The 27,326-nt window shown below is 39.5% G+C and overlaps 1 protein-coding gene across 2 annotated transcripts; it reads left to right on the top strand.

Moving 5' to 3' along the window:
* The first annotated feature begins 908 nt into the window (after positions 1 to 908).
* Positions 909 to 16,373, top strand: LOC101004221 (cytochrome P450 7A1). 2 transcript variants are annotated; one of them, XM_021942349.2, is made up of 7 exons: positions 909 to 2,828; positions 6,437 to 6,539; positions 8,199 to 8,439; positions 9,729 to 10,315; positions 11,887 to 12,017; positions 14,033 to 14,208; positions 14,774 to 16,366. In XM_021942349.2, the coding sequence occupies exons 2-7, from the start codon at positions 6,460 to 6,462 to the stop codon at positions 15,071 to 15,073; spliced, it is 1,515 nt and encodes a 504-aa protein (XP_021798041.1). In that variant the 5' UTR covers positions 909 to 2,828; positions 6,437 to 6,459; the 3' UTR covers positions 15,074 to 16,366. The 2 variants fall into 2 exon arrangements, with proteins under 2 accessions (XP_021798041.1, XP_003902832.1); XM_003902783.5 differs by lacking the exon at positions 909 to 2,828 and having other exon boundaries at positions 6,041 to 6,539; positions 14,774 to 16,373.
* The last annotated feature ends 10,953 nt before the right edge of the window (positions 16,374 to 27,326 follow it).

The raw sequence follows: 27,326 nt of genomic DNA, 5'->3' as shown, positions 1-27,326 counted from the left end.
ATTGCCTGGAATAATCTTACAACTCAACAATGAAAGAGACAGAAACCCAGTTTAACAAAATAAGGAAAGGACTTGTATAGACATTTCTCTAAAGAGGATTTACAAATGGCCAATAAACACATGAAAAGATTTTTAATATCATTAGTTATTAGGGAAATGTAAATCAAGGCCACAATGAGATACCACCTTCCACCCTCTAGGATGGCTATAATTTAAAAAACAGAAAATAATAAGTGTTGACAAACAACATGAAGAAATCTGAACCCTCTTTCTTCATTCATGGGAAAGTAAAATGGTTCAGTCATTCTGGAAACCAGTTTGGCAGTTCCTCAAAAAGTTAAATATAGTTACCATAAGACAGGCAAGTACACCCTTAACTACATACTCGGAAAATTTAAAACATACTTTTACACAAAAACCTGTCTGCAAATGTTCACAGCAGCCCTATTAATAGTAAGTAAAAAGTGAAAACAACCCAAATGTCCATTAATTGATTAGTAGATAAAATGTCCTATATCCTTATAGTGAAATATTATTCAGCCATATAAAGGAATGAAATACTGATAAATACTACAATGTAGGTGAGCCTTGAGAATATTATGCTAAATAAAAGAAGTCAGATGCTATATAATAGTATTATATCATTTATACGAAATGTCTAGCACAGGCAAATCTATAGAGACAGAGAGTGTATTGGTGATTGCCAATATACTCTCTGTGGTGGAGAGTGGCTGCAAATGGATATAGAATTTCTTGTGGGGATAATGAAACTATTCTGAAATTGGATAGGGGTGATGGTCACACAATCTTTGAATATGCTAGAAATTTTGAATTGTACTCTTTAAAGGGGTGAATATTATGGTACTTGAATTTTATCTCAAGAAAAATGAATAAAAAGTAACTAAATCATTGAAAATATCTGATGGCATAGGGTTTGTGGGGTAACTGGCATTCCACAGTGATTTTCAAAGGGCTTGTGCTATTTTCATTTTGCTTTATTTTAGTTATGGAGCCCTTCCTTGAAACAAATTTCATACTACAGTCCCCTTTCATGAAGCAGAAGAGGGCAGTGGGCAGAGCCTCTCCTTTGGCTTTCTCCCCCACCACAACAGGGAGCCCTGGAGCTCTGGGAGAAAAACTCTGAAATATAAAGGGCATGCATGTGAGCTGTGGAGTCCCAGAGCCCTGGGTTTGCATCCTAGATCTGCAATTCCCATGAATTGAGTTTTGGGAAGCTGCTGAAACTCTGACCTCCTGTTTTCTCATAGTACTATTGTAAGGGTTAAATGAGACAATGTATGTGAAGACTCTGGCCCCATAGTAGAGGCTCTGCCACACATTTCAGTGATACTTTCATCACGTATTTCCAAAAACGTTTTCACATTTTCTTAAAATGTCAGAAAGAAGACAACAGAACTTACTTGCCTTTTACAACAGAACAAATGGAGCAAGTCAGAGGTTAAGGTGCTAACATTCTTCGTGGTTCCTCACCACCTTTTGTTCTGTTAGCCTATAAGGAAAAGTCTTCTCCTTTCTCATCTCGTTATCTTCAGGGGAAAATAGTACTTCAGCAATTGACCCAGTTCAAGAACATCTCCAGAGCCATTAACATACAGAGGTTTGTTCTATTCTCTCTGTGCATCATCTCTAAGCACCTCAGCCTTCTCTCCTAGGAGCTAGGGAACGTCAGAAAAGTGAAACTAGTACTCCAGCTAATGAACTGCCCTGTGCTGGTCTGAGAAGACAAGCCCAGCTTCCTCTATGGCTCAAGATTTGGTTTCCTTCAATATGTCCTTTTGGAAATATTTCCATGAGATTGGAGAGATAAAAGGAGCCAGGATTGCTCACATTCAGGAAAAAAAACTCCTCTATCTTTTTCTCTCTCCCTCTTTCTCTCCCTCCCCCTGACTGCCCCCTTCTCTCTCTCTCTCTTTCCCTGAGCTGGCAAGGTTAACTGGTCACAGCAAGTCCGATGAACCAGTTGGGCTTCTTGGACTAAGTTTCAGAAGGCTGAGATGGGGATGAAACTTATCACAAAAGTAAAGGAACCACTTAGCCTTCTTTGATTCCAGGCCCCCAAACCTGTCTTTCACTTGGGTGAATGGAGTTCTTCCTGTGCTACAGCACGGCATAGTAGGGGCTGCCCTGGGCTTGGAGTCAGAGCTTCACCACATTCAGTCATCTGTACATTGAGGGGCATCAGTGCCTGCTTCATGGTGCTACCCTGTGGATTAAATGAAGAGAGTTTTTGACGATCTTGACACTGAATATTGATGCATTGGCCAGACTTTTTCTGATAGTAAAAAATGGTGGTTTCTTGTCAGAAATCAAATCAATATATTTGTTCTCCTGTTGATTAGCTGTGTCCCCAGAGGGTAGAGACTGCCTGTCTTATTTATCTCTCTATCTCCAGCACTTAAAAGGTGCCTTGCACAAAGTACATATTAAGTTCATATGAATGAATGAATGAAATGCATATGATTTATTCATACCCAGTTGGTTGTGTGTTTACCCTTTCCTAAACCTGTAGTCAGGTGGACTTGGACTCCCCTGTACTTCTTGTGCAGTACTGTGCTGTAAAGGTGGACTATCACACTTCAATTCAGAGCAATCTGGGCTTGAATCCTGAATTTGCCAGTTTATTAACTACAGCAAACATTTTTGAGCATACATTGTGCCAGGTGCTAGGCTAACAGACATGTCTTACATGTCTGTCTTACAGACATTGTCTTACTTCATCTTAATATCTATGAGTCATGCACTATAATCATCCCTGTTTTACAGATAAGAAAGCAAAGACTTGGAGAGGAAAAGCATCTTGTTGAAAGGTAAATACTTAATGGCCAAGCCAACATACAAATCTAGATTTAATCGCAGTTTCCTCTTCATCGACCGTTTGAACTAATTCAAGCTATGTAACATTTTCCACTGAACCTTCTTGCCTCTATTTCCTCATCTTTAACATGGTCAAAATACCCATCCTGCCCAAGTTAGTCATTTCATTAAAGTAGAAAAATACACGAGAAGCTTTTAAAATGTGAAAACCTCAAAATGAATGTAAAAGTTATGATTCTTTTAGAATGTGTCAACAGCTTCTTATTCTCTAGTCCTGCTAGGCATTTACAATCTCAAAAGCATATATTTAAAATGCAAAACTATATTTGTATTTGCCATAACTGGTTTCATTCCCTATGGCTTCATGAAAATGTGGCTCGAATGTGATTATGAAAGCCCCATATTAATCACGACAAGACTTCACCAGCCCATTCCACAATAGACCCCCATTACTTTGCCATTTTCCCCATGGTCTTGGGGATTAACATTCAGCTCCTTGTTACTTATGCAAATTTCTGCAGCTGGCTTGAATTTCTCCTCAGAAAATGGGATTTTCTTTTCTATCGCATTATCAGGCTACAAATTTTCCAAACTTTTATGCTCTGCTTCCCTTATAAAACTGAATACCTGGCTAGGTGCGGTGGCTAACACCTATGATCCCAGCACTTTGGGAGACTGAAGTGGGCGAATCATGAGGTCAGGAGTTTGAGACCAGCCTGGCCAACATGGTGAAACCCCATCTCTACTAAAAATACAAAAAGTTAGCTGGGCATAGTCGTGGGTGCCTTTAATCCCAGCTACTCGGGAGACTGAGGCAGGAGAATCACTTGAACCCGGGAGGCAGAGGTTGCAGTGAGTCGAGATCGCACCACTGCACTCCAGCCCTGGCAACAGAGTAAGACTCCGTCTCAAAACAACAACAACAACAACAACAACACACCTGAATGCCTTCAACAGCACCCAAGTTACTTCTTGAATGCTTTACTGCTTAGAAATTTCTTCTGCCAGATACCCTAAATCATCTCTTTTAGGTTCAAAGTTCCACAAAGCTCTAGGGCAGGGGCAAAATGCTGCCAGTCTCTTTATGAAAACATAACAAGAGTCGCCCTTGCTCTAGTTCCCAAAAAGTTCCTCATCTCCATCTGAGACCACCCCAGCCTAGATTTCATTGTCCATATCATTATCAGCATTTTGGTCAAAGCCATTCAACAGGCCTCTAGGGAATTCCAAACTTGGTCACATTTTCCTGTCTTCTTCTGAGCCCTCCAAACTGTTCCAACCCCTCTGCCTGTTACCCAGTTCCAAAGTCACTTCCACAGTTTTGGTTATCTTTTCAGCAGTGCCCCACTCTACTGGTACCAGTTTACTGTATTATTCCATTTTCATGCTGCTGATAAAGACATACCTGAAACTGGACAATTTATGAAAGAAAGAGGTTTATTGGACTTACAATTCTGCATCGCTTGGGAGGCCTCACAATCATAGTGGAAGGAGAAAGGCACGTCTCACATGGCAGCAGACAAGAAAAGAGCTTGTGCAGGGAAACTCCTCTTTTTAAAACCATAAGATCTCATGAGATTTATTCATTATCACGACGACAGCGCAGAAAAGACCTGCACCCATAATTCAATCACCTCCTACCAGGTTCCTCCCATAACATGTGAGAATTCAAGATGAGATTTGGATGAGGACACAGCCAAACCATGTCACACTACCATGCCTGACTTCCTTTCCATTTTTGTATGTTTGCTTGTTCTTCATTTGTCTGAGAAGTGACTCTAAAGGGCTGTATTATTTGGATTTTAGACTGGCATTTTATCTGACTGGGATACCTTGCTGTGATTGGCCATGTATAAGGTCAGCTTTTTTATAAGCGATATTTTTAAAAGATGTATTAAGTTTTTAAAAATCCATCTGTCTAAATAATATGCACAAAGCCCCCCAAAAACCTAGATTCTAAGAAAAATCTATGTACTGCCATACAATGATTGATATTAATAATTATGGTGATAAATTACACACACAAAATGTGTGATCTCTGTTTAAACAGGTAAAGACAAAAAAAACCATGAAATAAACCTATGGAGTCTATAGCCAAAACTGGAAACAACCCACATATCCATCAATAGGAAATCAGTTAAATAAATTATAGTACATTTATCCAATGGAAGATGAAGCACATATTCAAAATTATTTATACATATGTATATACACATGTATAAACATATAGAGAGAATACTGTGTGTACGTGTATATATATCTACTTGTGTGGGTATGTGTACATATATACACACACACAATACTCTTGCCCACCTTCTTGTCTTTTGTCTTAACTGTGAACTTGCATTCACTCTGCTTCAGTAGGATACTCCCTTCTTTTTGGTTCTTAGACTCAGCACATTGATCCTTGACTCAGGACATTGCATTTGCTGCTTCCTCTTCCTGGAATATCCTTCCTTCTGATACTCACATGAGCAGTCTCTTCTTGTCATTCAGATCTCAAATGTCACATCTTCAGAGAGCCCATCTCTGATCATCATATCTAAAGTTGTCCTCATTCCCCCCTAGCTTTCTATACCATGTTTTATTTTTTTCATAACATGTATTTTATTTCTCCTTTCTCCATTGGAATAGAGTCTCCATTAGATTAGGAAACCTGCCTATCTTGTTAATGCCTGTAACTAGAATACTTTTGAAGAGTTCTTGGCATGTAATAAATGTTCAACTAATATTTTTGTGTACACAGAAATAAAGTTTGGAAGAACATATGCCAAATAGTTAATAGTGGTTACTTCTGAGTAGAGGAGTAGCGTGGTAGGTAAATTATTAATAGATGTTCACTTTCCACCAAGATATGTTTTAGTTAGTCTTAACTTACTTGAAATGAAATTTATTACTTTAATAATTAGAAAAATTGATAAACATTTTAATTACAAGAATGATAGATAAAATTTTGATGCTTCCAATAAGCTATATTTATCAAGAGGATGCACTTATGTAGAATACTCTCTTGAGGATGTTAGGTAAGTAACATGTTACTATATGTAGTAAAATATCTATGATTTTATAAAAGCACTGAACACGAAGCAACAGAAATGTTTTTCCCAGTCTCTTTCCTCCGAACTTGATCAGCATCTCTCTGGCAAAGCACCTAAATTAATTCTTCTTTAAAAGTTAACAAGACCAAATTATAAGCTTGATGAATAACTCATTCTTATTTTTCTTTATTATATTTTATGTATTTATTAGCTATGCCCATCTTAAACAGGTTTATTTGTTCTTTTTACACATACCAAACTCATAATATTAGCTGCTGTCCCCAGGTCCGAATGTTAAGTCAACATATATTTGAGAGACCTTCAACTTATCAAGTATTGCAGGTCTCTGATTGCTTTGGAACCACTTCTGATACCTGTGGACTTAGTTCAAGGCCAGTTGTTACCACTTTTTTTTTTTCTAATAGAATGAACAAATGGCTAATTGTTTGCTTTGGTCAACAAGCTCAAGTTAATGGATCTGGGTACTATGTATATAAAAAACCTAGCTTGAGTCTGTTTTCAGTGACATCTTTGCCTTTCTAATCAGAGATTTTCTTCCTCAGAGATTTTGGCCTAGATTTGCAAAATGATGACCATATCTTTGATTTGGGGGATTGCTATAGCAGCATGCTGTTTTCTATGGCTTATTCTTGGAATAAGGAGAAGGTAAGGAATGTTTTATCTTTAAATTGCTCTTTAATTCATCCATTTAATTTTTTTTTTACCTTCATTGTTATACAGTAAATTTGGTTTTCTATACTTACACATATTAGCATTATCTTCCTTATTTTTTTAATGAAAATTTTGATATGAATTTTTAAAGTAATATCTTTTTTACTATATCTAACAAAATATATGATGACAACGTCCTTTTTTAGTATTGGCATATACCAATGGTAATGTATAAATGTATATTGGTGTTAAACATAACCGACAGAAATTTTATAAGGTCTCCATGTACATTTATATGTATATCTAAAGACGAAGCCCAAATTAGTAAGGATACAAGTAGCAAGTGGGAATCTACGTGGAAAGGATTGCTTTCTCTCACATGGCTTCAATAGATACTCTTATTAAATAAATGTTCTCTTTTAAGCTCATTCTTGTGCATCATATAGACTCTGCCTAAGCCTAGACTACAGCATAGACCTGAGCTGATCATTCTATTTCTGTTTTTAAATCAATGTTAATCAACTCTGGTAAATTGGGAAAGTCTGCTGAGTGTATGTGACATTGATTTCATTTATTTACAACTGGTTCAAGAATGCAAGAAAAACAAATACAGTCAGATCCAGAACCATAGTTTATTTAACTTCTAATTGGCTCAAGGAGTAATTGTGGGGAGGCATGTAGATATTCTCTGCTATGTCAATCTCAAAAAGAGATTTATTTAACTTCTAATTGGCTCAAGGAGTTTATTTAACTTCTAATTGGCTCAAGGAGTAATTGTGGGGAGGCATGTAGATATTCTCTGCTATGTCAATCTCAAAAAGAGAAAATCACCCTTGAGCATATTTCAACTTTGTAGATTGCTATGTGTTTTCTGCCTTTTGCAGTTTCTTTCAGGCCTGATAGTTTTTACTTTTAATTAAACTACTTATCTTCAAACTAAGAAAAGAAAAGTTATTACTTTATACTGTATTATTCTATCAAGAGGTACAGAAGTTTATGTTGGAAAATAAGTTTACATTTTCTAATAGAAACATTTTAAAGGAGCACTGAATTACAATAGATGATTCTGTCAGTGTTTATCTTACTCAATTTCATTTTATAATAAGGTAATTTCTCACATGAGATTCTTCTTCTCTGAAACCATCCTTACAGAATAATAATATCTTTAAACTAGGAAGATTTTGAAAATCTCAGTTCTGAAATCCTCTCTTATTCAGTGATCTATGTCTTTAAAGAAAATAATCAAAAGAAACATTTTGAGATATTTAGAAAAATGATGCTTAGCAAAATTATAAACACTAGATGTAGTTTTGTTTCCGCACTGACAGCAAGAATCTCATTGGCCTTGTAAATCCTTTCGCCTGAATCATAGGGAAAAGTGACGAGCACACAGTAGACGGGTGCTTGTTGAATGTACATATGGATGGATGCATAAATGGATAGATTTAGTAATCCTTTCCACCAACATATCATGTTACTAGGTTAATATAACCTATTTTCGTAGTAAAAGAGCGGAGCCCATCCAACAAAAGAAATATCTATAAACTATAGGGTTTTAAAGTTTGAAGTCAGCGGGAAGAATTTTTAAACCTGATGTAAGTAAAAACCCAAATGTGTAATCATCCATGTCTATCATACATTTGTTTCTGACAGGCAAACGGGTGAACCACCTCTAGAGAATGGGTTGATTCCATACCTGGGCTGTGCGCTGCAATTTGGTGCCAATCCTCTTGAGTTCCTCAGAGCAAATCAAAGGAAACATGGTCATGTTTTTACCTGCAAACTAATGGGAAAATATGTCCATTTCATCACAAATCCCTTGTCATACCATAAGGTGTTGTGCCATGGAAAATACTTTGATTGGAAAAAATTTCACTTTGCTACTTCTGCGAAGGTAAGCAGTTTTACATTTATTTACCATTCTGTTTGTCTTCTACCTTTTTATGTGCTGGTCTATTTAGAAATTTTGATGTACTTAGATTTTACGATAAAGGTGTTGAAGAGAGTTATCCTTACGTGGAGATTCTTAGAAACATAAATAAGTTAAATTATACATAGCTTCGTAGTAACAATCATTTAGAAAGTCAAAATAGGTATAAATGTGTCATTTGTTGACAAGTTAATGAGGGTGAAATATACACTAAATGCTCTACTGAGACAGGTGACACTGTATGAATAAGAGAGAGAAAAATTCATCACATCAGCAGTGTCTATGAAAGAGTGCAAGTGATGGAAACTTAACATTCAACAGTTGTCTTGCCACACTTGTGCCACACAGTGTTTCATTTTGTTAAGGAATTGGCAAGATATTTTAACATCATTTAGATTAATAAAAGAATCTCTGTTGCTAAGAAAAAAAACTAGCAACTACTTACTTATAAATATTAGCTTTGGTCTTTGTGACTAAGTAGCTTAAAGTTTGGTTAAAATACATCTACAGAGACGGGCGGATCACGAGCTCACAAGATCAAGACCATCCTGGCTAACATGGTGAAACCCCGTCTCTACTAAAAAATACAAAAAACTAACCGGGCGAGGTGGCGGGTGCCTGTAGTCCCAGCTACTCGGGAGGCTGAGGCAGGAGAATGGCGTGAACCTGGGAGGCGGAGCTTGCAGTGAGCTGAGATCCGGCCACTGCCCTCCAGCCTGGGGGACAGAGCGAGACTCCGTCTCAAAAAAAAAAAAAAAATACATCTACAGCTGGACACAATGGAACACACCTGTAGTCCCTGTGACTTGAGAGGCTGAGGCAGGAGGATTGCTTGAGCCCAGGAGTTTGAGGCTGCAGTGAGCTATAATTGTGTCACTTCACTCCAGCCTGGGCAACAATGTGAGACCCCATCTCTAAAAGAAAAAGAAATCTACAAATAATATAAAAGATAACTAATGATTTTAAAACATTGTCAATAAGTTTATGTGCAATAGGTGTATATAAGTGCAGTAGCATAAGAGATAAGACATAGATGACTTGAGTGATCCAGGGGAGTGCCACTGAACTTGGCTTTAAAGGAAAGGTACAATTTGGCCATTTATTTGTAAAGTGCTATGAAATTGTACAAGCGAAAGCCAATTTCCTGTTTTTAAGAAGTAAGGAACTATGAAAGTATCTAATCCGTTTTTCAGTCATTTACTATGACTAGGTCAGGTTTAATTTCTTTTTCTGCATGTTTTATTTTCTGTCAGGCATTTGGGCACAGAAGCATTGACCCAAAGGATGGAAATACCACTGAAAACATAAACAACACTTTCATCAAAACCCTGCAGGGCAATGCCTTGAATTCCCTCACGGAAAGCATGATGGAAAACCTCCAACGTATCATGAGACCTCCAGTCTTCTCTAACTCAAAGACCGCTGCCTGGGTGACAGAAGGGATGTATTCTTTCTGCTACCGAGTGATGTTTGAAGCTGGGTATTTAACTATCTTTGGCAGGGATCTTACAAGGCAAGACACACAGAAAGCACATATTCTAAACAATCTTGACAACTTCAAGCAGTTCGACAAAGTCTTTCCAGCCCTGGTAGCAGGCCTCCCCATTCACATGTTCAGGACCGCGCACAGTGCCCGGGAGAAACTGGCAGAGAGCTTGAGGCACGAGAACCTCCAAAAGAGGGAAAGCGTCTCAGAACTGATCAGACTGCGCATGTTTCTCAATGACACTTTGTCCACCTTTGATGACCTGGAGAAGGCCAAGACGCACCTTGTGGTCCTCTGGGCATCGCAAGCAAACACCATTCCAGCGACTTTCTGGAGTTTATTTCAAATGATTAGGTGACTAACACCATATCCATTTCTTTTTTTATTTTATTTTAGTAGAACATAGAAATTAAACCATTTTAACTTTAAGAAAAAAAGCCTTTCTCATGCCATCAATCAAGAACGTAGCACTAATGCGTGTTAGTGTTTAACATGTTTGAGTTCATTCAGTCCTTGCAAAAACATAGGCAGCTATGACTGGTAAAAGTGTTTTATAGAAACAAAGGCAGTCCCAGAGAAAGAGATGTCACCCCAAGTCATAGAGCTTGTATGTGCTCGTGTTGGGGTCAATTCAGGCTGCCTGGTCCAGAGCCCTCACTCTTAACCCCATACTGTTCTTCACGACACCAACTTAAGTCCATAATGCAGTTTTCATAATCATAAAAATGTATTTAAGTGATTACTGATTTAATCAGGGCAGTGACTATGCCTTATTTATTTGTTCATTCACAGTTTGTTTTCACTCAATTAGGAATTGCTGTTCTTCTGTTTTTGACCAAGTATGAGAGCTATGAATCAATCATAATCAATTTTTATTGATAAGAGACTTAGCTAGGTTTTGCTTTTTAAAACTGTATGTAACAGGAAAAAAAACTGTAATAACATATGTTTTACATAACGTGATTTCTCTCCAAAGTGTTAATCTTTTGGGAATTTGAAATTAGAATGGTCTATTATTGAATTATTCCAATTAAATTGGATATTTAGTATCATGTAGACACAAAATTGCTACTCCATAGGATTGGGAATGCCAAATTTCTATTGGCAGCTGATGACTTTAGGTCTTATAAAATATTTTAAAACTTAATTTCAGATGTGAGAACTTATTACTAATTTGTCACAAATGTTGACTATCTTCCAAAGTTATTACTTGAGAAAGCACATCCAGAATAAATTCACATATTTACAGCAGGCATACAACATCAATTTAACATCATAAAGGAAATTGTAGCCATATTTTATGATAGTTTCACAAATACTTATCAGTCAAACATTTTGAGACTCAACATACTGTAGTTTTGTTATGTAGCTCCCTAGCCATGTCTAATCCTTATTAGAAACACTTGTTTATAAAAGCCCTGACCAAAGTTTAACTTTTATGTAGCAAGGCCCCCTTTTTTTATTACTCTTTTTTTTTTGAGACGGACTCTTGCTCTGTCACCGAGGCTGGAGTGCAGTGGCGCAATCTGGGCTCACTGCAACCTCCACCTCTCGGGCTCAAGCAATTCTCCTGCCTCAGCCTCCCGAGTAGCTGGGATTACAGGATCCCACTGCCATGCCCAGCTAATTTTTGTATTTTTAGTAGAGACAGGGTTTCACCATGTTGGCCAGGCTGGTCTCAAACTCCTGACCTCATGATCCACTCGCCTTGGCCTCCCAAAGTACTGGATTCTTACTAATATCCAAGGACATAAAACGCAATTACAAATGTAGTAAACGCAAACAGGACTATCCCTGTCTCTTCTGCCCTGATATCTTCACCATCTAGTTAAAAGGAGGGGGAAAGGCCTATTTGTTTGCAGAACTCAAAGTATGGAAAAAGTTTATTTTCTGTACATACATTTTTTTCTCTTAACTTTTAATAGGAACCCGGAAGCAATGAAAGCAGCTACTGAAGAAGTGAAAAGAACATTAGAGAATGCTGGTCAAAAAGTCAGCTTGGAAGGCAATCCCATTTGTTTGAGTCAAACACAACTGAATGACCTGCCAGTATTAGGTGGGTATACTTGTTATGTTGCGTTTCATTTTCTATGTCCTACTACTTCAACAATAATGACCAACATCAATTACATACTTACTGAATTCTAGGCATTAAGCTAAGTATTTCATATGAGTTTTCTTGGTTAATCCTCACAACAATCCTGTGACTTGGGACTGTTACTATTTATTTGTACCAAGTGAGAAAACTGACACCTAGAGGTTAAGCTGCAGCCAGGGTAGAATCAAATACATCATTGTGTGGGATGCTCTTCTCTCAGCTACCACCCTGCACTGCCGCACTATGTTTCTCTTATTCCTCTTACCGCTAATCTGATGGTTAATGGAAGTATATTAGTCATTTTCATAAAATAAAGGAGGGAAAAGAACCACTAAGAAACCACAGTTACCTGCATGGATTGAGTGATGGATTTGAAGCTTCTTTGATTTTTCTTTGTTCTGCTTTTCTATATTTTATAGAAATATGGCAATATGATATTTTTAATTTAATTTTTTTTTTTTTAGACAAAGTCTTGTTCTGTTGCCCAGGCTGGAGTGCAATGGTGTGATCTTGGCTCTCTACAACCTCTGCCTCCTGGGTTCAAACCATTCTCCTGCCTCGGCCTCCCAAGTAGCTAGGATTACAGGTGCACGCCACCACCCCTGGCTAATTTTTGTATTTTTAGTAGAGACTGGGTTTCACCATGTTGTCCAGACTGGTCTCGAACTCCTGACCTCAAGTGATCTGCCTGCCTCGGCCTCCCGAAGTGCTGGGATTACAGGCATGAGCCATTGCACCCGGCCAACAATATGATATGTTTAAAGTAAGAAAGTTTTCTTTTTTTGGTTATTTTATTTAAGGAGGCAAGAAGCTTAGGTTCCTTGTTGGGTCTGACTTGGGAGACTTTGGACATGTCAGTTCTCTTTTGGGGGCCTTCCTTTTCTTATCTGTAAAATAAAATGCTAACATTCTGGGATTTTATACACAATCATGTGATGAGCACCCTAAAACATGACAGTTAAAGGATAAGTCTGAAAGGTCAGGCTGGACCTCTCGTGAGCTCTCTATATTTCGGCCATTTTCAGGTTGGTTCTTTTTGTCCCTTTATGCCTTTACTAGGCAGCAGGGATCGCCACACAACATCAGATAGTATATGGATAAAAATAGGTTCTTGTAAATGTTGAACTGAAGCTGCAGTAAACACCTAGAAAAAACATATGTATATATCAATATTATCAGTATATTCAGTCTCAGAAGTCCTCAGCATGTTAAATCTCAGAAGTGATAAACTTTGAATAATTTATATAAAAATGTATTACTGATTTTTCCAGTTTTATTAGATGATTACTTTCCTATAAAATGATGGAATTTTGTTTCCCAATTATGACCAAGATGATTATCTCTTAATCAAAAGATTATTATTAACTCAGAGGATCTGATTTAAAAATACATTCAGGCTGGGCATGGTGACTCACACCTGTAATCAAAGCACTTTTGGAGGCTGAGGTGGGCGCATCGCTTAAGCCTAGGAGCTCAAGAGCAGCCTGGCAACACAGCAAAACCCTGTCTCTACAAACAATAAAAAGAAGACAATTAGCTGGGTATGGTGGCAGACGCCTATAGTCACAGCTGCTTGGGAGGCTGAGGTGAGAGGATCACTTGAGCCTGGGAGGTTGAGGCTGTGGTGAGCCATGATCATGCCACTGCACTGCAGCCTGAGCAAGAGAATGAGACCCTGGCTAAAAACAAAAACAAAAATAAAAAAAATTCAGACACAGTTGAATCATTGATAATAGCATCGTGGTAACAGAAAGAAAGTTTGGGAAATGTTTATCTGATCAGCTTCCCATACCCTGTTCATGTTACAGGACTACAGAACACTGTCACCACACAGTCCCTTTGTGTTATGCACTGCCAGGCTGTCTGTAGTTCAGACTCTATATCATATGACCTTCAAACACTTGCTTTGTTCTTCTCTTCCTTCCTCCCTTCCTTCTTTCATTTTTTACCTTTTTTGCTTTTAAAATATTTAGAAAGCATAATCAAGGAATCACTGAGGCTTTCCAGTGCCTCCCTCAACATTCGGACAGCTAAGGAGGATTTCACTTTGCACCTTGAGGACGGTTCCTACAACATCCGAAAAGATGACATCATAGCTCTTTACCCACAGTTAATGCACTTAGATCCAGAAATCTACCCAGACCCTTTGGTAAGTGCCTGCTCATTGAAGTTCAATATCCAGGTGATAGCTACCTAGATCTAAATAAAGAGGAATGGTAGAATTGATTTTATCATTGTAGTCATAGGGATTGTCCCCTTAATCGTGTTAAATATTCATATATTTTGGAAAATTTAGATAGTGGTCTGAATTTTTAATTTTTAGTCCAGGTATTTGTCATCACACAGTCTTTGCTAGATTATGTTTGCAGTCATGATAATAAACCTGCCACTTTTTTTTTTTTTCTTAAAAACACCTCCTCCCAAATCCAGGAAATTGGAGGCTAATATATTGATTCTTCCAGTTTCTTCTGGAAACGCTTCTCTCTCTAGCTCTGCCTGACTAAGGAACTAATCGTTCAAGCACGATAGGAGGTGTCAGAAGGCTTCCTTAGCTCATTAAGTGTATTACTTTCTGATTCAATGTGGAGTATTTGCTAAATCACTAATGGAGTAGATTTAAAAAGAAAATTACTCTTTGGAGCTTCCAGGTCGAGAAAGAGATAAATTTCTTTAAAACTAGCTTAAAGGCTGTTTTCTTTGTATTTTTATTGCAGACTTTTAAATATGATAGGTATCTTGATGAAAACGGGAAGACAAAGACTACCTTCTACTGTAATGGACTCAAGTTAAAGTATTACTACATGCCCTTTGGATCAGGAGCTACGATATGCCCTGGAAGAGTGTTTGCTATCCACGAAATCAAGCAATTTTTGGTTTTGATGCTTTCTTATTTTGAACTGGAGCTTGTAGAGGGCCAAGCTAAATGTCCGCCTTTGGACCAGTCCCGGGCAGGCTTGGGCATTTTGCCGCCATTGTATGACATTGAGTTTAAATATAAATTCAAGCATTTGTGAATACGTGGCTGAAATAAGAGGACACTAGATGGTATTACAGGACTGCAGAACACCATCACCACACAGTCCCTTTGGATAAATGCATTTAGTGGTGGTAGAAATGATTCACCAGGTCCAATGTTGTTCACCAGTGCTTGCTTGTGAATCTTAATATTTTGGTGACAGTTTCCAGATGGTGTCGCAGACTGTGCTAGTGAAAAAAACTAGTTTCTAGGAGCACGATAATTTGTTTTCATCTGTATGAGTCCATGAATGTTCATATAGCCAGGGGTTGAAGTTTATTATTTTCGGAGGAAAACACCTTTTTTTTTTTTTTCCCAAAATGAAGATACACATTCCAGCCAGGTGTTGTAGCAGGCACCTGTAGTCTTAGCTACTCGAGAGGCCAAAGAAGGAGGATGGCTTGAGCCCAGGAGTTCAAGACTAGCCTGGACAGCTTAGTGAGACCCCGTCTCTAAAGAAAAGATACGTATTCTAATTGGCAGATTGTTTTTTCCTAAGGAAACTGCTTTATTTTTATAAAACTGCCCAACAAGTATGAAACATGTTCAAATTCACGTTCTAGTGAAACTGCATTATTTTTTTACTAGATGTTGGGGTTCTTCAGGTGTGATCATATATCATAAAGGATATTTCAAATGATTATGATTAGTTATGTCTTTCAATAAAAAGGAAATACTTTTCAACTTTTTCTATATCCAAAATTCAGAGCTTTAAAAATGATTATTTTGATTTCCCAAAAACACTAAAGGTGGTTTTAATATTTTCCCTTTATGTTTTAACTTATTGTTACTGAAAACTCTATGTCCAGCTTTAACTATCTTCTCTGTATTTTTATTTCATTTCATATTAATGAGAAGAGTTTTTTTCAGAGATTAAAAAAGGCAGTTTTTTTGTTATTGTTAAATACACACTATCACTGAACAAATGCAGCTTTTATGTGATCTGTTTTAAAGTTAAAACCGGATGGAAATAGCCGTTTGAAAGCTTTGGTTATGAAACATGCGGAGTGTATTAAGGACGGCTTGACATTATGTTTTATTTAAATGCTTTTTATCGCTAAATGACTTGCAGATGAAAAAAACTAAGGTGGCCTGAGAGTTTAAATGCTGTGTACAACAATGCTTTGATAATATATTTTAAGTATGAGTTATCAGCTATATGTCAATTGATATTTCTGTGCAGTATTTATATGTAAATTATATTTACCTTTTTGCTTATTTTACAAATATTAAGAAAATATTCTAACATTTCATAATGTTGAAATGATTCATCTTTCAGAAATAAAAGTATGAATCTATGTGTATTTATTTATTTATTTATTTAGAGACAGAGTCTCACCCTGTCACCAAGGCTGGAGTGCAGTTGTGCGATCTCAGCTCACTGTAACTGCCGCCTCCTCAGTTCAAGCGATTCTCATGCCTCAGCCTCCCGAGTAGCTGGGACTACAGGCATGTGCCCCCATGCCTGGCTAATTTTTATATTCTTAGTAGAGAAGGAGTTTCACCATGTTGGCCAGGCTAGTCTCAAACTCCTGACCTCAGGGGATCTGCCCACCTCAGTCTCCCAAAGTGCTGTGATTACAGGCACAAGTCACTGCACCTGGCCGAATCTATGTGTTTTAAATTTTGAATTATTCAGAGTGTTTAAAACATTCACCCACTTATAAGCTAAACAATAACAGTTTTATTCAGGATTCATTCAAAATACTCATATATTCAAAATATTGCAAAAATATTCAATGTAATAATTTACTCAAAAATCTCCCTCATACTACACAAAATTTATTAGAAGTTTTCATCTTGCTATTTAATATTACCATAGATTTATCCCTTAAGTAGGTTATCTTTTATATTAAGAAAATTAAAGTCATTTAGATGTGGTTCAAGATTAACAAAAATCTATTTTATAGTGAACAGTTATAAACCAAATTTCTAATGTGGTTTCCTAATAGATTTTATGACTTCTTAAATGCATCCCACATTTTTCCATGTCTTTGTTCTTGTAGAGCAAGGGTTGGCAACTGATAGCACATGGGCCCAGAGGCTCCCTGCCTCTGTTTTTGTATAGCCTGAAAGTTGAGAATGGTTTTTACATTTTTAAATGGTTAGACAAAAAATCAAAAGAATACGAATCTTTTCTGACATGTGAGAAGTCTGTGAAATTTGGACTTCCACACCCATCAGTTAAGTTTTACTGGGAGGGATGCAGCCTGCCCATTGTTTTCATTCTTGTCCACGCCTGCTGTTGCGGTGCCACTGTGGAGCTGAGCAGTTGCAACAGAGACCATGTGGCCACAAAGCCTGATATATTTAAAGTCTAGTTCTTTACAGAAAATGTTTGCCAATCCCTGTTGTATAGCAATCCCAAAGGCTACTTTGTACTATAATTTTATTAACTTTAAAGAATGTATACAAGCATTGGTATATGTAGTATTTTGTCTTTTTTGAAAAAAGCATGTGAGGAGAATACATTTAAAACCATGGATGGCCAGGCACGGTGGCTCGTGTCTGTAATCCCAACACTTTGGGAGGCCGAGGCGGGCGGATCACCTGAGGTCGATAGTTCGAGACCAGCCTGACCAACACGGAGAAGCCCCATCTCTACTAAAAAAAAAAAAAAAAAAATTAGCCAGGCGTGGTGGTGCTTGCCTGTAATCCCAGCTACTCGGGAGGCTGAGGCAGGAGAATGGCTTGAACCCGGGAGGTGGAGGCTGCAGTGAGCTGAGATCACGCCACTGCACTCCAACCTGGGCAATAAGAGCGAAACTCCAACTCAAAATAAATAAATAAACAAAGCTATAGATATAACTTTATCTCAGACAACATTAAGTTATACCTTTATTGGAGATGAAACCATTCCATTTAGGAAAGATATTTGTATTTTAAAAAGCACCTAAAAGGCATTACAATAACCTATTGTAAGATCAAATAGACCTAGGAGGAGAGATGTTCATGGTTAAATCTATTCAGATTCCCACGGGCCAGGGCCAGGTCACTACTCCTCATGTCATGCATCATCCCATCATATCCTCAGGAGTCCTTTGAGGTTTGTGTTACTATTACCTCTATATTACAGAAGAGAAAGGCAGAACTCCAGAAAGGTTAAGTCACTGGCTCAAGGTCACAATGCTGACAGGTGCAAGAGCTGGGAGTATTGGAATCCAGGTTGCTCCAACTCCAGAGCCAGTACTCTTCCCTTTGTGGCAAGTCCAGGTGACAGACTGTCTTGACTCGGGTCATTGAAAAGATACACCACAGTAAACAAAATCCATGATGTCACTTCTGTCTCTAAATCCCCACTGTTTGGGAGGGTCACTTGGTCAGAGGGCGGGGCACTGTAGCTGCCAGGCCTAGGAAGGTCAGGAAGGAGGCCGAGGACTCTAGCTGAGAGCCCGTGAAGAGCCACAATATTATCAAATACAACATTACGCTGTGCTCACCTTCACGTAGGACAGTGTCTCTTCATCTCACCAACCGCTTGGAGTTAATTGTGTAATCTCATGTCGTTTCTCTTAGGCTCAGTGTTATACATTTTTGAGGCAATGGGCTTAAGGTTTTAGCCTTGGTTTTATACGTGGATAATGGAATACAGCTTTTCACCAGCATCATCTCCACACCACCTTCGTTGATACCAATGCAGAGGCTCGGGCCTATGAAATGAGGTCAAGACAGCAGCACTGATGCTTCACAGACTGTTCACAGCTATTTAAAGTCCTCTAGTCTAAGCCCTCATTTTAGTTAGAAACTGATATTTGGTGAAACAGAGGTGATTTTTGTTTAAAGGGTTGCACAGCAAACTGTAAGGCAGGCCCCAATCTAGAAACCTCCTGTCTGCACATGAAAGGCTGTATCCTCTGAACTAACGCATATGTTAAGGACCGACCTTCTAAATACAGGCATAGGTTTCACAGACTCCACAAAGTCCGTTTCTTCATCTATAAAGCTACATATGAAAAAATAATGAATAAATAAAATTAATCAATTAAAAATAAAAAACTAGCTGGGCGCGGTGACTCACGCCTGTAATCCCAGCACTTTGGGAGGCCGAAGCGTGTGGATCACCTGAGGTCAGGAGTTCGAGACCAGCCTCGCCAACATGGCAAAACCCCGTCTCTACTAAAAATGCAAATATTAGCCAGGCGTGGTGGTGCATGCCTGTGATCCCAGCCACTTGAGAGGCTGAGGCAGGAGAATCTCTTGAACCTGGGAGGCAGAGGTTGCAGTGAGCTGAGATCATACCACTGCACTCCAGCCTGAGTGACAAAGCAAGACCTTGTCTCAAAAAAAATAAAAATAAAAATGATAATAAAAAGTAAAAAATAAAAATATTCATACACTTTCACATGACTGTATGAAAACTCCCCACTTTTATTGAAAATAATGTGCACCCACAATCTTTGGTAGCCTCAACTCCATTTTGAAGAACCAATTTCTCATTGAAAGTTATCCAGCCATCGGTGGCAAAGTTAATTAGAATATGGATTCAATACTCAACAGTTCTGGAGCAAGTTCTCATGGATTAAATGAATGACAGTTTCAAGAATTACAAGAACTTGTGTGAAAGAATTCATGAGAGAAGTGAGGGGTGGCATGAGGAGGGCTGATCACCTTCCCATTTGCTATTTTGCAGAATTTCAATCCATGAAAAACAGTTAAAGAATAGAGTGAATACCCATCACTTTCACCTAGATTTATCCTAATACTTTGCCACATTTGCCTTTACTCAGAAAGATGGTTTGAAAAGTAATTTCAGTTAAGGCTTTCATGTTTAATTTCCTTTCAAGTTTCCAATTTGAAGTTTTATCTCTGGCTCCTCTAATTCTTTGGAGAAGAGCAAGGAATGGGGGGAAGAGGAGGGAGTTGATGGGGTATTGATTGTCTTCTTCCCCACTATCACCAACAAGACTTCAAAATGGAACCTTTTTTTCTTTTATATTCTGGCAAGAAACAATGTAAAACAAACTCCACTGGAAACAGAAATTGTTATTTTAAAACAAAAAAATCTGTGCATGTAGGAAAAATGTACAGGAAGATACTTTTCCTCAGTTTTTCTTGGAGTGTGTTGGTGAGAAGATGGTTAGGGGGCAGATGAAGGGACACAGGGATATCATCTTGGTGAAACATTTGGTGCTCCAGGTATCAGTGTGCCAGGGCCATGGGGAGGTATTGGAGCGAGGTCAGGTGTCCCTGGGAGTGCTTTCGCCACAGACACACAGCAATCAAACAGTCAGCAGTTTCTCAGAAACTTGGCTGTAAGAAATTTACTTCATCACTTCTCTGGAGTGATTCCAGGGAATGGCAGTTCCCCAAGGAGGGCAATCATAATTTATTCAACTGCGTAGACCACCAAAGCTTCCAATTGACGCGTTAAACATAGCGGGAGCTCAAACAGTTGAAGACGGTGATGGAATAAGAGTGTTATTTGTGCGGAGGCGTTGGGCACTTTGGGGTTTCTGTTTTTCTCCTTAGCCTGAGCTCTAGTGAGTTGCAAACACTTTGGTTGCTTTACTAGCAGGACTTTTTGCTTCTCTGTATTGATCTCTCACTCTATTGAAATATTGGGAAAGAGTTACACACAGAATTGAGAACACAGCTGGCCGGTGCTCAGGCCCACGCTGCGTGACAAGGCAGGTTTACTATTTGCTGAAACAAAGTGGAGGTGGAGAAGGCATCAGCTCTGTGGGCAGCCGAGCAGTTCCCTGACGGGGCTCAGAGACACAGACAGGTGGGCCCCGTTGGCACAGTCACTAGTCTGGCACTGGCATGGGGCAAAGGCCCAGGGGGGAAGCAGACAGAGTCTTCTTTGACCCTCAATTCAGTCTTTAATGTACTGAATCTCCTATTTATTTTCTACTCTTTATTAAGTAAGTTTCAGAAATGTTCAGCCTGCTGAAGGTCTAAGCCTGCTTCTGGTTCTAGTCAGGCCTTTGCTTTGCAGCACAATGAAGAAACCCATTCATTGTGCAGTTTTCTGGGGTTGGGGGACGGCTCCATAATGCTGGCCACCTGTTTGATTTCTCCTTTTATTATAATTAGGCCAAGTAGCTTGTCTCATAATAATGAAAGCTTACTTCCAAAGAAATAGTGTCAGGATGTATGACTTCTTTCAATTCAACCATGTTTAAACAGTCCCCAATGTACAAGCAGTATGTTTCAAAGATTCACTCTTGAATAGAATATTTGGGACTCAGAAAACATTTTATTGAAGAAATTATGTTATAGATGGGACTTAGGTTCCCAGAGCAACAAACAAAAGTCAGTGTAACTCGTAATATCATGAGTCACTCTGTTTTGAATAATTTTTTTTTTTTTTTTTTTTTTTTGAGACGGAGTCTCGGCTTCTGTCAGCTTCAGGTTGGAGTGCAGTGGTCGGATCTCGCTCACTGCAGCTCATCTCCGGTTCACACGCCATTCTCTTGCCTCAGCCTCCCAAGTAGCTGGGACTACAGGCTACCACCACCACGCCTCGCTAGTTTTTGTATTTTAGTAGAGACGGGGTTTCACAGTGTTAGCCAGGGATGGTCTCGATCTCCTGACCTCGTGATCCGTCTCGGCCTCCCAAAGGGCTGGGATTACAGGCTTGAGCCACCGCGCCCGGCCTGTTTTGAATAATTTCACAACGCAAAAGTAAAGAAAGGGAGAAAACCCACTGTTGAAATATGAATACTTCAATTTGACTAATAAATAGTTTTAATTTATCTTGAAAACAGATGTCTTAAAAGAGGACGGGAGATAAGATTCTGAAGGAGTCATTTAGGAATTTTCAAAGGAGGCACTTTCACAGGAGGTGATTTAGAATCATGGAGTCTCCAGGTTATAGATAAAAGCAAATCTCTTGTTTTGTAGCTGAGGAAAACAAGAGGCAGAAGACTATTTATCATTTAACTTCAAAGCTTATCCTTTTATTTACCTTTCATTCAGCTTTGCCAGTAAAAGGAGGGAGGTGGAGGGGAGAGGGCTGCCGGCACCATACAGAGGAATTTGAGGAAGTGGGAAAGACCAGTGTATTGGCCTGCTAGGGCTGCCATAGCAAAGGACCCGGAAGCCGGTGACTTCTACGGCAGACATGCATTTTCTCAGGCTTCGGGAGGCTGGAGAGTCTGAGATCAAGGTGCTGGCAGGTTTAGTTTCTCCTGAGGCCTCTCTCCTTGTTGTGCACATGACAACCTTCTCCCTGTGCCCCCCCACCGGCTTTTCTCTATGAGCAGGCATCTCGAGTGTCACTTTCTCTTCTTATAAGGACACGGGTACTGTTAGATTAGGGCCCCACTCTTGTGACCTCATTTAACCATAATTACTCGTTAAAGGCCCAGTCCCGTTCTGAGATACTGGCAATTTGGGCTTCAACATATACATTTGAGAGGAACAAAATTCAGCCTATAGCATGCAGAGAGAGTGGAAAAAAGCAAGAATAAAGTTAAAGAAACTGTAGTACTATTAAGGTGCCAAGTGAACAGAGCAGAGCCCACTGAGCAATGGCAGGGAAGAGGGGAGCCGGGGGCTTCTGCTGGTTCCTGAATCAGCCTGACCTGTGTGGGGTGGGTGAGTGGGTGGGTGGGTGTGTGTGTGTGTGTGTGTATCTACATGAGGGCGACAGAGGGAGGTGTGGAAAGTGACTAAAGAGCCTAAATTCTCATCCTCATGCGTTTCACTTTTCCTTCAGGGCTGGAAATACCCAGTGCCATCCCACACAGACTGAATAGACCTTTCTAGAAAGAAGACATACAAATGGCCAAGAAGCATAGGAAAAGAGGCTCAAAGCTCCAACAATCAGAGAAAAGCAAATCAAAACCACAATAAGGTATCACCTCCCCTCTGGTAGAATGGCTGTTATCAAAAAGATAAGAGACAACAAAGGGTGGCAGTGAGGGTGTGGAAAGAAATGAACCCTTCTACACTGTTGGTGGGAAGGTAAATTAGTACAGCCATTATACAAAACAGTATGGAAGTTCCTCAAAAAATCAAAAATCGAGCTACCATATGATCCAGCAATCCCACTTCTGAGTATATTCCCAAAGGAAATGAAAGTGGTATCTTCAAGAGATACCTGCACTCCCATGTTGCAGCATTATTCACAATAGCCAAGGTATGGAAACAGCCCAAGTGTCCTTTGGTGGCTGCATGGAAAAAGACAATGTGGTATGTACATACAATGGAATATTACTCAGCCACAAAAACAAGAAATACTGCCATTTGGGAAAATACGGATGAACCTAGAGGACAGCTGCTATGTGAAATAAGCCAGATGCAGAAAGACAAATACTGCATGATTTCACTTATATGTGGAATCTTAAAAAGTCAAATTCATGGAAGCAGAGAGTAGAATCATGGTTACTAGGGGGCGGGGGTGGGTGGGTGGGGGTTAAAAGACAAGGAGATACTGGTCAAAGGATATATATTGGTCGAAGGTTATACAAACCAAGTTCTGGGGATCTAAGGTATAACATGGGCACTGTTGGATGTGCTAATACAAAAAAAGAAAGATAACATAAATATGTATTCATATCCAGGGCCCACCCCACTCCTGTTGTTTTCCTCTGGAGCAGGCAAATGCAGAACATTAGGGATCACAGAACAAATCTCAGCCTCACTCGATACATTCTATTTCCATGCAGGCAGTAGGTCTCTCGGAAGGTAATTGCTGACAATATTCTAATTACTCAGCACCTACAGCATTCGTTCAACCAGAAGGACTCACATTGGACTGCTGGTCTAGTCCAACATTATGTTATTCTGACATTTGAGAACAAGGCAAAGCAAAAGTATGAAGTATGTTTTGTGTTTGGTGCTCCCTTCCTCATCTCACAGTGCCCATCTGTCATTCAGGAAAGAATTGAGGGCTGCTGAGTGCTCAGGCTGTACCAGGCTCAGTGCTGGGAGCAGGGATTTATAGAAATGGGAAGACCCTCTCCCTGCCCTCACGGCCCTCAGAGTCTAGTCCAATCATTTTAAAAGGATCTAATTCCAACTCCATACATACCAAAGGGTGAATTAAAAGTATTTTATCTTCTGAGGCGTGGGTATTTAGAGTGTAACTTCTAAGTGCAGAATGTAAAGACTTCATTCTATATTAGGGGATTTCTATCTTTCTTATTTTTTAAATAGACAGGACTTTGCCATATTGCCCAGGCTGGTCTCAAAACCCCTGAGCTCAAGCAATCTGCCTGCCTCAGGCTCCCAAAGTGCTGGAATTACAGGCGTGAGACAGCATGCCCCGCCAATATTAGGGGATACTGAGTGGCAGGTGGGTGATACTGTTCTAGGAAAGTGAAGACGTCTTTTGTTGCAGTCAGACTGAGGGGGGGGTCATGGCTCTTCGGAGGCTGGCCCCGCTTCAAGGACACGATGGCTGCCTCTTCTGTTTGACTGCTTAGTTACAAAACACCAAGGGGTAATTTTCTTTTAAGCTCTTTTCTTTACTTATCAAAACTATTTAGCCTGATCGGGCGTGGTGGCTCATGCCTGTAATCCCAGCACTTTGGGAGGCCGAGGCAGGTGGATCACGAGGCCAGGAGATCGAGACCATCCTGACCAGCATGGTGAAACCCCATCTCTACTAAAAACACACAAAAAATTAGGCGAGCATGGTGGCATGTGCCTGTAATTCCAGCTACTTGGAAGGCCGAGGCACAAGAATCGCTTGAACCCAGAAGGCTGAGGTTGCAGTAAGCCGAGATCTTGCCACTGCACTCCAGCCTGGTGACAGAGCTAGACTCTGTCTAAAAAAAAAAAAAAAAAAAAACCACCACAACTCTTTAGCCCTTATCATCACTCACTTGGCATGTGAATCCTGCAAAACCACGCTGGGGCTCAGTGCTCCAAATTAAAAACTCTCACTGGATGTCTTCCAATGCTGTCTCATGGTGTTTGAAATTTTGGCAGATGATTTAGAGTCAATAGTGGCTTACAAACTGTTCACCTTGGTTACCTCTGCTGAAATGATGTAACCATCTCTCTATTTGTGGTAAGTCAGCATTTGAATCTAAAGTCACTTTAGGGTAGTGGCAAGGCTGATGGGTAAGAATGCAGAAAACTGAAGTCTTGTCCGTATATGGCATGGTACACACACCACACACACACACACAAATATAAGTAACGCTTTGCATTTATACAAAATAAAAACGGAAAGACATTTCCAAATGACAACAATGAAAAAAAATTTCCAACTCTAGATGGCAAACTAAAACTGAGGCAGGCCAAAGGAATTTGAGAAGAAACAAAAGATTCAGTAGCCCCTTTGCTCTTAGAGATGTATTTCTCAGACCTTCTAAATCTATAAATACTGCTGTAACATGCAACCACCCATAATGTATGCCTGCCACATATTACATATATTCTGCTTGTATTACATATCTGTAGAATTCTGTTAAGATGCTGATGTTGGGCTGATGGTCAGGTGTCTACCTGCTTGGTGAGTGCCTCACTCGTGTACACAAACCTCAGTTGGCAGCACAAATTCCTAAATGTTATGAGCACTGGGGGACCTTCCAGAATGGTCACAATTGTGAATGGCAAATCCTCGAGGGTGCATTCTATGGAACTCTCCATGATTATGGGACAAAGACTTCAGGAAAAGAAGTGATGACTCACAGATTAAATACGTCCTTGGCATGTATTCTGACTGATGGTTACTTTAAAGAGTTTCTTCTGATCAAATTTTCTATAAAATAAGCAAGATCATATTATTGTCCCTCAGCATTTCTAAGCTATGTTGATAAATGTTGAAAAACTACTGAACCCACATGAAAAGAATTTGATTTTTTTGTTGGAATCTAGGAAAAAATTTCTGGTCAGAGTATGTTAATTTGTGTCAGATGCTGAAAAGATCGCAAATGGACACATACAGACACACACACATGATGAAGAAGAAGGAAAAGATAAAAGAGAGCAAGATAAAAAAACACTGCAGGGACCAGATGGGGAAGGTAGAGTGGGGTGATTACCCATGGGTGATCCTTCCACACGTTCCAAGCTCAAAGAGCCTATACTATGGGGCACCATCACTCTTCACTAAACGCAAGTTGTCCACGTAATTCCAGTAAGGTATACATGACCAGAGGAATTCTCTGAGAGAGAAAAATCAATAAGAGTGAGCAGTGAATAAGGTTAGAATTTCAGAAAGTCTTTGATACATTTAAAAAAAAAAGAATTTTAATCATCATGAAATTGATACAGAAATAATCCTGCTTGAACGTGAATGAGGAACTTGCTTGGAGCCAGTAATCAACACAGGCATGGGCTAAGTCCCCTCACTAACTATAAGCCTTATTAAGAAATGCTACTTCTAATTGAGAAATCTTGTGTTGTTTTAAAACAAATAACAACAACAACAACAATAACAACAACAAAAAAGCTAGCAGCACATTTCAGGGGTTGTGTTATTGCTATATCATAAATTTCCCCAAACTGTAGTGGCTTAAAACAACAAACTTTAACTCATGGCTTCTGTGGGCAGCAACCCAGACCTGCTCAGCTGGGTGCCTGAGGTTCAGGCTCTTTCCGAAGGCCACAGTCATCTGCAGGCCAGATGGGGGCTGAGGAATCTGCTTCTGGACTCATTCATGTAGGTACACATGCGTGTAACCTAAGCTCAGATGTGATACCTTTTTTTTGTATTTTTGTTGTATTTGACTTGAAAGTCAACAATTTCAGTCCCCTCACAAGGGTGTGAATAGCACAAGTCTAGGGTCACTGAAGAACGTCTCAGAGGCTGCTTGAGCCCATGTTCTGCACCAGGAGGCCTGCATGCACTGCTCTGCTCCTCCACTTCCTAGCCTCATGGTCTTAGCTCTCTCTATGCCTTGGTTTCCTCACCTTTAGGTTCTCAGAACCTAAAGCATTGAACTCAGAGGGTTGTTATGAGGAGTAAACGAGTGCTTTGAAATGCTGGATGGCACTGACAAAGCCGTACAGAAGTTTCATTTATTACAAGGGATTGCTTAATGCTCTGGGTTTCAGAATGTTATGGGCATAAAAATAAGAACTTTCTGTAGTAGTTTACACAGTAGGCAATATATTTGTTAGTGCATTATCCACAGAGATGTGGCACTGAACGAGAAATAAAATGGCTTAACATCAGCAATAGCAGAATTATAAATGGCTGCCCAGACGGAATGTGACTGGAATTCCCCTCTCATGGCATGGAGCACAGAGAAAAGGGGACACACGAACGGAGTATCACCTTGAGAAGTCCTTCAAGAGCCTGAAGAGCAGCAGCTTTGTCCTATTTCTGATGTCCCCATTCCTGCTCC

The sequence above is a fragment of the Papio anubis genome, chromosome 8 (genome assembly GCF_008728515.1).
Source record: "Papio anubis isolate 15944 chromosome 8, Panubis1.0, whole genome shotgun sequence".
Taxonomy (NCBI): Eukaryota; Metazoa; Chordata; class Mammalia; order Primates; family Cercopithecidae; genus Papio; species Papio anubis.
Note: the sequence above shows the minus strand (reverse complement) of the source record. Positions and strands in the feature narration are given on the sequence as shown.

Excerpts from the sequence above, each read along its gene's own strand:
- LOC101004221 (XM_003902783.5), top strand. The coding sequence starts at position 6,460 with ATGATGACCATATCTTTGATTTGGGGGATTGCTATAGCAGCATGCTGT. Across the intron at positions 10,316-11,886 it reads AGTTTATTTCAAATGATTAG|GAACCCGGAAGCAATGAAAG; the intron begins GTGACTAACACC and ends AACTTTTAATAG. Across the intron at positions 12,018-14,032 it reads GAATGACCTGCCAGTATTAG|AAAGCATAATCAAGGAATCA; the intron begins GTGGGTATACTT and ends TAAAATATTTAG.